The following is a 10,499-nucleotide window of genomic DNA, read 5'->3' on the forward strand; positions in this document are numbered from 1 at the left end:
GATGATAAGTATTTATCATCTTTAGTAATTATCCTTAAAGTAAATTCTATTTTCCAACCTGAAATTGATGGGACGAATTATGTTGTTATTTTTGTCTTTTGGCAAGAATGAGTGACCAAAACATTAGTTCTTTTGTTGCAATATAATGGATTTCAAACTACATTTGTTCTCTTTTACAGCTCATGTTTTCCAATTACTCTCCTATAGTTTTGGTGCGCTACTTACTACATATTTTGATCTTGAAAATTTACTAAGTTGATCTTAAATTAGAAGGGAAATATTCTCTATCTTTACTTTGCATTTTATATTTATATTGGTAAATATACCATTTGTATAATCATGTATAAAGTGATGGGAAGTAAATTTCACATTGTCAACATCATTATTTTAGACATGATTTATATATATATATATATATTATATTGAAACCGTAGCTTGCAGCAATTCTAAATGGCACGAAATAATACTTACTGGCTGAGTCACGACCAGGCCGCTCTCTTTAAGACGTTTTGTTGCACTGCCCAAAATGTGCAAGCAGGCTATCAACCATGCCATCCCCAGGATAAAACAGTCCAGATCTCTGTTATTGAATTCTTACTGCACTATAAGAACCGATCTCGAATACACCCACCACAATATATAGCTATCAGTGCTAATTCTCGAAATTACCCATAATATGGCTACCCGTGTTAATTCTCTTCCCACAATAGTGACTACCAGTGTCAGTTCTCAAAATCTCACAATATGGCTACATGTGCCAATTCTTTACCCACAATACTGACTACCAGTGTCAGTTCTCGAAATCCCACTTTGGCTGCCTGTGCTAATTCTTAAGTGTCACGGAAAGAAAGGGGGAGAAGATTTCCGGAAATGTGTCAGTGGATTATTAGGGGGTAGAAAGAAAAGTTGAGAGGAAATGCCTTCAACTTGGTGCAAGTAATAAAGAGGGGAGAAAGCCTCTATTTATAGCATGAGATTTTTTCCATGTTCCTCATTTCTCCAATGTGAGACTTTGGAGATGTATTTTTCAAAACTCTTCTATGTGAGACTTGGGAGATGTTTTTTTTCAAAATTCTTCTACGTAGGACTTGGGTGTTTTTTATATTTCACACCAACCCACTTGAAATTAAAAAACAATTTCCGAGAATATTTGTGGTCTCAATAAGATTGTGCATAAACAAAGGTGTCATACGACTTGAAACTTTACATAGTGAGTAAGATCCAGATTTTACTAGAGTGACTCGTAGTCTTGAACTCTATCTCCAGCATCAAACCACACACAACCTTTTCAGAGGTGTATTCTGTAAAACATGTGCGTTAAATGTCATGCACGTCTATCTCAGTATAGTGAACGCTCTAGAAATTTATGTCCCTAAATTTCATAGGAAGCGTCCCCACTTCCACATTCACATAGGTGAGTCTACCAGGAGTACTCCAATAGCCTAGGTACATGCTACTCATAATTTTATAGCATGTTCATTCTCATATCACTTCACAACTTGTTATTACCCATTAAACCTATTTCTTGGGATCTCTAGTCAGTTAGGTCGGGTTACCATCATGAGTGATCCTCGTTCTAAGGGCAATAGTCCGATACTTTTAGAAGTATTATGAACTTTCTCTCTAGCTAGTTCTTTCGTCAAAGGATCTGCTAAGTTATTCTCAGTGCGTACATGATCCACTCTAACAACTCCTGTAGAGAGTAACTCTCTAATGGTGTTGTGCTTACGACGAATTTGTCGTTTCTTACCGTTATAAAAGCGGTTATCAATTTTTGCAATAGCCGCAGTACTATCATAATGGATCAACAAAGTTGGAATCAGTTTTTCTCATAGGGGAATCTCTGCAAGCAAGCTTCTTAGCCAACTTGCTTCTTCACTAACTGTTGCTAGTGCTATTATCTCAGCTTCCATAGTGGATTGAACCTTAACATAAAGTATATGTGCATATAGGAGAGTTGAACCTTGTTTCATGGTGAGATTTTTACTCCAAACTAAATTGGGTCAAGTTTATATCCTCAGGGAGTAATTTGAACCTTTTTTCCCACAAGAAAAGTAATAAATTTAAGTACATGTTGGAAAATGAACAATTACCATAACGTATCTATCAAGTGTAATATAGGTAAAATCGTAAGGTCAAATAGATGTTAACTAATAGACCAACTAACTTGTCCAATATTTGCTAATGTTATGGACTTGAAGTTTTCTTTACATAATAAAAGTGATCATCTTACAAATATTTATATCATTGCTAAAAAACACATTCATAATTTTAAAGAAAAGTAAAAAGTATGTGATAATATATTATTAATACACTTTAGAATTCTCTTATTTGAAAGAAGACTTGTCCACCACAAGTTGCATTGGGATCTTCTTATTTTTTTTCTTAATTTGAATATTACTAAATTGTGTATAAATTGGATATCCAATTTGGAAAGAAGAAACATTTTCGGATTGTGCATCAATAGGATCATCAAAATTTGGAAGGGAAAATAATTTTCATGCCCAACACCATTCTTTAGGGTCAACAAGATGGATGTGATGGTAAATTGATATTTGACACTCCCCACTTCCATAGCTTTTATCTGTGTATTTTTTCGATAAGTAAGTTTTGAAATAAATAGGTTGAATATATATCAATACATTTTTTTACATATAGTTAGGGATTAACCCCAAATTATTCAAGGTCCCAGATATTTACCCGGGAGAAAAAATTGTGTACATGTATAAGTAAAATGTGAATTGAGTATTTCTATTTTGAAAGTGGGTGGGGATTAGGTTGGACTATTTTAGATAAACTCTAAAAGAGAAAAATATGTACGTAATTATATGTAAGAGATTTTATATATTTTTTTGTATAATCTATTATTTATATTGAATCACCATTGATTATTGAATAAAAGTAATATAAATGAACGGTGAATGATATATTAACTATATAAATCTTTACATTAACAATTCATATATATTACACTATATTTTTATTTAGAATTTCACATGTAATAACATATTCAACATTTCACTATGATCATCCATTTATCCATGTGTGTATTCTATACGAGTTACATTAATGAATTATTAATTACTTACTAACTCTTTTTTAATACTTAATAATTTCTTTAACCTTATATAATATAATATAATATTCTACCTTATATGATTCTGTATAGGGTTGAGGTTATCAAAATAAAAGGTAACAATTATATAATATATGGAAATGTTGTAATGGTGTGGAATAAATTCGAAACTAGTTGAACTGAGTTGAATTAGAGTTCAGCTCGATAAAGATTTGTTCAGCTTGAAACTCTACTCAAATTCGATACAAATTATTTTTTAAGTTCGAGTTTGACTCGATTTTTAGTTCAATTCAAATTGGTTCATTTGAATAACTCAAATAATTAATTCATCTTTAAAGTATTATATATAATAATATTAATAATAATAATAAACATAAAAAATAATGTCTGAGTCATCGTATAATAACAATAAACAAAAAAATTAGTTTATATATATCGAGACAACTCATGAACTTAATGAGTTGAACTGTATTCAGCTCAATTTTGACTCGTTTGTTTAACGTACTTAATTTCTAGTTCAAGTTTGACTCATTTAATTTATAATCCAATTTTATCGAAATAAACAACGAGTTAAGTTTTGAACGAATATGGAATTGATTCAGTTTATTAAAAACTACAGTTTCAAATGACTTAAAAGGAGATACAATAAACCATTTATATTAAAACATGATAAAATTAAAGCCCGATAAATTAAAATCCATAGCTGGCGGTGGCTGAAAAGGGTACAAGATGATATGTGGTTCTTACAAGTTGACAGTGTTGACTCTTATGACCATAGAATAAAAGGACTAAAAGCCCTTTCAGTATCTTTTTTTATCCTTATCCACCTCATTGTCATGAGGGGTTGGTGGCGGGTATTATAGTCATTCTAACCTCACACCTTTACAAGTAACAACTCTTGCACAACAAACACTCATCCAAAATTTAGAAAATGAAACCAAAATGATACTTTTATCATCAGAAAAAGAAAATGATACTTTTTGATAAAAAAGAATATTTCTTTCTAAGACACAGTTCGCGAGGCGCCTCAAACACATATCCACACGTAAAACACAAGAAATAAAATATATATACTAACATAAGTTTGTTACATATTCACTATTTTATATACCATTATCGTTGAGAGTCATCAAAAATTTAAACCAAATGAAAGGTAGATAATACAGTAACTGTATAAATCTTTATATTATAAAAACATAAATATTACACTTATAAAAAAAATTAAGTACATGTCTCTTTCATTTTTTCACATCTTATATATTTTGTCAAAAAATTATAAATTATTCACTATTCACATATAATAAGAGAACAAAATATATATAGAGGCAATGTATAGTTTAAGACATTATTATTGTATTATCCACTATTCATATTTAATTATTATTGAATTTTTAGAAAAAAACAATCTAAATAAATGATAGATAATATAATAATTGTATATAAATTTTTAAATTGACATAGATATTATACTTATTATAATATGCATGTAAATTATTTCGAATTCAAAGTCCTAAGATATTCAATAAATTAACCAAATGTGATATTCAATAAATTAACTAAAAATATTTCTAACCATAAATAATTACATTAAAAATGCATGTAATGACATGATATGAGTTTTGTATACTTTCATGAGTGAGATCCACTTATTTCAATACTAAGTTTTTTAAATTTATTTCATGTTCTAACTATCAATTCTAGGGATATCTAATGGTTTAGATATAGTAACTAACTAAGACCATTGGATTTTCCTACAAATGACTAAGATGAGGAGTAAATTTAAAATACTTATTTTTAGAGTAAGTGGATCCCTCCTCTACTTTCGTTGCATTTACTATTTAATTTTATTCATCATTGACAATAGAGAAAAGTAACACAAGTGTAATATATATATATTGTTAGTGTAAAAATTCATATACAATTACTATATTATCTATCATTAGTTAGATTACTTGTGAATGATAATTAAATATGAATGCTAACCACCGAATGATATAATAACAATGAATAGATATATTTTTTTCATATAAATATTTACAAAATGAGGAAAATTATAATTGTTGTAAACTAATGAAAATTCATAAATATAATAAAGTCAAAATTACACTCACCTCCATTAGGATGACAGCGAGCACGGGCGGACACGGGTAGTAGCTACCCGCTACCCGTTTCAAAATAGGAGAACGTTACTTATACCCGCTCGTATCCGTACGGGTACCCGTGTGCAAATATTTGCGCGTATTTCTGGGTACCCGCGAGTTTCCTATATTATAAATGAATTTTTAATTTTTTATTTCTATTATGTTTCAAATGAGATAAAACTTAATTATTATTTTTACCTTTTGATTGAATATTTGACAAAAATGCTAAATTTATTGGTGTTTTCTATTTGTATGATTTTTTGTTTCCAATTACTTAACAAAAATATATATTTTCTTTGTAAAACATGTGTATTTCTACACATGTAATAATATTTGTAGGGTATTTCACCACTAAACTCGATAAAACATGTAAACAAAGTCAAAGGAAAAAATATACATAGCGTAATGAATGTTAGAATAATGTACTTTTTATTTTAATTAAATATAACATATTAATTATATAAATAACGGGCACCCGCGAGCACGGATACCATAATACTCGTACCCACCCGTGTGTACTACGGGTATTTTTAAAAACCTATTTATAATAGTCACGGGTATCCATTTATGACCCGTGTACGTACGAATTTTACCCACGGATAGGTATGGGTACAAGTTTTTTTGCCATCTCTACCTCCTATAATGAATGCAATCACAATCATAGAAAATAATTGAATTAAATTTGAATCATAATTTCATTATGGCAGAGTGAGGTGTGCTCAGAAGATATAGAAAAAATATTTATAAAGACATTATCAGGCAATCATCTACTCCCATTCATTTTCAGTCAATTATCATTTAAATAATATTTACGGTCTAAGAGTTTTTGTATTTTCATTTTATCATTTACTATTTATATTTAATCATCTTTAATTCTCGATAAAGATAAATATGAGTGCAATACATATTACTGTCAATAACTTAACAGTATTTATATGACAAAAAACATACAGAACCACTTTTATTAATTCTTCTTGCTGAATGCTTCTGGTGGCTCATACCCATTTTCCAAAATTGTGACTTGAAACTCTTTGCCTCGCTTTCTCCTTCAATTAAGTTTCTTTGATCAGCCATCACAACTTATCGTAAGTTAAAGCATTACCTAATTCTCTTTTTATTATTAACATATTATAGAAAGCAGAAAATTCTGGTTTTGTTTCTTTTGCTGGTTTTCTGGTTCAGATTCAGATCTCAACTGGGTTTTTATTTTTGCATTTATTTCATTGCTCGTTATTGGTGTTCTCATAATTTTCTTTGCTAATTGTGTTCTTTGCGTGAATGCTCGTTACTTTTTATTGCTTGATTTCTAGATGAAGCTGTGTTTGTCTTAATTATACATTTGAAACTGGCACAAGTCTTGAAATTTTTACAATGATTGGTTTATATTTATTTATTTGTTGCCTTTTTTGTTTATGAAAAAACAATGTTGGGGGTTTCAAGAGAGGAAGAATTGTGAAATAAAATAGCATTTGGGTGCTCTTCTCTTACTATATTTTATCTCAGATCTGGAGCATAGCATGTTGAAAATTCCATCATTTACCATTTTTATTTTTCGTATCGAAACATGAATTATTGAATCAAAATTTAGTAAGGAATTGTGTTTCATAAGGATTAGGTAAATTAGGACTCTTCACTTAATAGATCTAGTCGGAGTTGAGTGCTTTTAACCTAAGGATTTCTTAGGATGAGATTTTTATTCCAAATGAAATTGAACCTTATTAGAATAAGAATGGGAAAAGGTGAAAGAGTTTGGTTCACCACAATTCAAATTTCTTGTGCCGTAGGAAATGCTATTCCTGTATCTGAAATAACTGTAAATGAATGTCAGTGTGGATTTGTTATAGCCCGGAGTTTGAGCTTGTGTTCTGCGAACCCACATTCTTTCATTTTAATCATTTCAAATTTTTAAGTACCGACCCAAACTGGAATGCAATGTAGGTACTAGATGAAAAGCTATGCAAGAAAAAAAATGACGTCTGAAAGATGATATTTATGAGTGTTGTTTTGAATAATTGGTTAAATTAGTTTTTTATACTATTTTTCCATTTACCAATTTTACTAGTGTTGCACTATAAACACAATTAACTTGCCTATATTTTTCCTTTTAAGATTTTCACTTTTTATGCATTAGAGATTGATGAGGATTAGTTCTTTTCAAATCCAGTGATATTCAAGTGGCAATAACTAAAAGAAGGTTGGAGGTACTTCTAGTCTTTAGAAGAAAAACTTACTGAAATTTATTGGATAATTATTTTGGGGGATGGTCTTTCAATTTGGATGTGATGGAGGTCTATGCTGAAAGTTCCCATTCCAATAGGCCACAAACATTGAAGTATTCTAAACCTGCAGATGAAATGAAAAGATCCACTGAAAAGGCCCACAAAAGTTCCCATTCCAACAGGAAGCAAAATTTGAAGCAAACTTCTACTTTTGTTAATCATGGTGAGTTTGTAGTTGTATTGTAAATTTGAACTTAACCGTGTTTTGCTCTAGTTGACCACTCAAAAAGCAATTAAAATTCAAGTCTAGGTTGGTAGCTATGTCTGTTCATGCTAATTGAAAGGGTGATTTATAATGACTCTATAAGTCTGCTGAAATAACATTAACTTGAGGAATTTCAAAAAAGAACTGGTTCCGGGAAATGTAAAATAGAAGGTGGCCAAATAGATGGATTCATACAAAGGTTAACCCAAATTAGGCAATTTTTGTTCCCTGAGTATGCAAAAAATGTTATCACTTGTTTTGCCATACTGATCAATGAAAAAATGTGATCACTTGTTTTGCCATACTGATCAATGAAAAAATGTGATCACTTGTTTTGCCATACTGATCAATGACTTTTGGTATTAAGAATATGCAAATGATAACATCTCAAAAGAGATCTGCACTTCTGAAACATGTCTGGCTTGGATTCCGAAACCAGCCCTCTCCTCTTTCTCCGTTGCCCGGCAGCAAGATATCCTTGTAATAGATTGTTCGGTATCTTTGATGAATCTTTGACTAGTGCTATGGACTTGCGCTCTTTCCTCCCAACTAGATTTAGAGGTTTTGGTTCTCGGAAAGTTGCCAAAGTTTTGCGGCAATGTGCAGTTTTTGCTATTATTTGGCATATATGGCTATAAAGGAATAGCAGATTTTTTAGAGATTCTTTCTCCTCTTTAAAATTTGTTTGGGAAAAGGAATATTGTTTGTGGGGATTTCTTATCCTCTTCTCTTGTAATTTTCTATTATCTTCAAATGAAATTTCCTTATTCAGTTTTACATTAATATTTTAATTTTTAAGCTTGTGTTTAAAACCTAATATGGGTGAATATATTATGCAGCTGAAATTGCTTGGCATGAGAACAGAAGAAAGTGGGTTGGTGATAAGTCTCAACATCATCCAAGAATGACTAAGGATCCAATTATTAGGTATACTTCACCCTAATTTCATTTTTGTCATTTATATGGGATCAATCATTGTTGATGTAGTCGTGATGAAAGATTTAGAATTTGCCTATAATCTCTGATAGCAGTTTTTTCCAATTCTTTTCGGTATTTAGATGGTGAGCCTTGGCGTAATGGTATTAGATGGGGCATGTCTAAACTTGTATTTTAGTTCTAATTGTATTTGGTTTATAAATTCTAATAACATGTGGTTTCAGTAGTTTTATGCATTTGTATGACATAGCTTCCTCTCTAACAATTATGAATACTTTTATTGCAGCTGGTCAACATCATATGAAGAACTGCTTTCAACTAATGAACCCTTTGCAGAGCCAATATCTTTATCTGTAAGAATCTAATGCATGTGTTTATGTGGATGTCAAAATATAAAACCTTTTGTGTTTGGTTCAAATTAGGGGAAGGGAGTGGAGTATTTATTTTCGCCCCTGTTTGGTTTTGAAGCTTTAGCTGCTATTACATTTGAGGGAATCTTAAATGTTGTTGTCATTTTAAGCATCCCTGCATAACAGCATTTTAGTCATAGACTTGAAACTATATTCATGCATTTTAATTGAAATCTATAAAGCTTTCTGTATATCTCCTCCATGTACTGATGCAAATTTCATGGATTGGTGGCTCATGCAGGAGATGGTAGATTTCTTAGTTGATGTTTGGCTTGATGAGGAAGGCATCTTTGACTAAAAAAATTCGAGTTTTAGTTAGGCAACTGAAACAAGAACTGTGTAAAGCCTTTAACCTGCAATTACCTGCACTTATCTTGTAGGTGTACATTTACTGATCATGATGGTTTAGAAGGACTCTCAAGGATCTTCACATTAGCCTCCTAGGATGAAATCCATTTATATGTAATAGTCTTCAGGGTTAATGGGTCATTATTTTCCACCATTTATCTGAGTAAATTTCATTTTTTTGGAGGAAAAAATATTATGTATTGATTCAGTTTATTTGTATTTGTTGATCCATGGACAAACTTTGATCCTTATACACTATCAGAATTGAAAATGTACCCCTATGTTGGACTAATTCTTGGTTTTTTATCTTGGATGGTACAATCCTGCTAACAAGGCATGCTAAATTCACAGACTCCTCAAATAAAATAAATTTGTACCACAGTTTTCACTTGACCTTCTTTGTAATCTTTATGCTCATTCAAGTGTCAAGACATTAAATATGAGGGGATGAGTAAAAGAATTTAGAAGTGAAAAAATTCGTAGAACCATCACCTAAATGTTTTGGCTCAAGACATGTTTCACTTATAGATCTTCACTTTTCACATGCCCTGGTAATAATTTGACTTTCTAGTGGTAGATCAGCTAATTCTGGCGTATTTCAGTATGGAATACATTCTTTTTAAGCATGCACTGAGTTATTGGTCAAATTTAGGGTACATGTTGAAAGATCCCCTGTGTATTATATAGTAACTGATGTTTTACAAAAATGAATGTGATTACTAAAGAATAAATCGTTTAATAATCATGTCCAAATCCATTAGGATCATCTTACACCAAAACAATGTATAAAGATTATTATATAATCTTAGGGAGGTTAAAAACACACATGTTAAAAAGTTAAAATATCTACATGTTATCCATGTATTCACATGTTAATAACATACATGTTACATGCACATTCACATGATCAATCAAACATGTTCATATACATAAGAAAAATAAATGGCATTGATGTTGTGAAACTTCATATTAAAAATGTTACAAAGAAAACACCAACAAACCAAAATTGTCATAAACTCTTTCTGATATATTCCAAAAGTCGTATACTTGCAATGTCAACACCATTAAGAACCATACAAAACAAAATAATGAACTTCATATTCA

At 30.7% G+C, this 10,499-nt stretch overlaps 1 protein-coding gene across 3 annotated transcripts; it reads left to right on the forward strand.

Moving 5' to 3' along the window:
* Positions 1–6,164: 6,164 nt before the first annotated feature.
* LOC109340540 lies at positions 6,165–9,699 on the forward strand. 3 transcript variants are annotated; one of them, XM_019578255.1, is made up of 5 exons: positions 6,165–6,302; positions 7,327–7,659; positions 8,541–8,628; positions 8,924–8,990; positions 9,289–9,699. In XM_019578255.1, exons 2-5 carry the CDS (start codon positions 7,500–7,502, stop codon positions 9,343–9,345), a joined length of 372 nt encoding a protein of 123 aa, XP_019433800.1. In that variant the 5' UTR covers positions 6,165–6,302; positions 7,327–7,499; the 3' UTR covers positions 9,346–9,699. The 3 variants fall into 3 exon arrangements, with proteins under 3 accessions (XP_019433800.1, XP_019433801.1, XP_019433799.1); XM_019578256.1 differs by having other exon boundaries at positions 7,351–7,659; XM_019578254.1 differs by having other exon boundaries at positions 7,382–7,659.
* Positions 9,700–10,499: the final 800 nt, after the last annotated feature.

Source organism: Lupinus angustifolius, unplaced genomic scaffold (assembly GCF_001865875.1).
Source record: "Lupinus angustifolius cultivar Tanjil unplaced genomic scaffold, LupAngTanjil_v1.0 Scaffold_200_3, whole genome shotgun sequence".
Classification (NCBI taxonomy): domain Eukaryota; kingdom Viridiplantae; phylum Streptophyta; class Magnoliopsida; order Fabales; family Fabaceae; genus Lupinus; species Lupinus angustifolius.

What these genes read in the sequence shown, in the direction of transcription:
- LOC109340540 (XM_019578255.1), top strand. Translation starts at nt 7,500, where the DNA reads ATGGAGGTCTATGCTGAAAGTTCCCATTCCAATAGGCCACAAACATTG. An exon ending in ACTAAGGATCCAATTATTAG is followed by an intron (nt 8,629 to 8,923) that starts GTATACTTCACC and finishes CTTTTATTGCAG; the next exon opens with CTGGTCAACATCATATGAAG. An exon ending in CAGAGCCAATATCTTTATCT is followed by an intron (nt 8,991 to 9,288) that starts GTAAGAATCTAA and finishes TGGCTCATGCAG; the next exon opens with GAGATGGTAGATTTCTTAGT.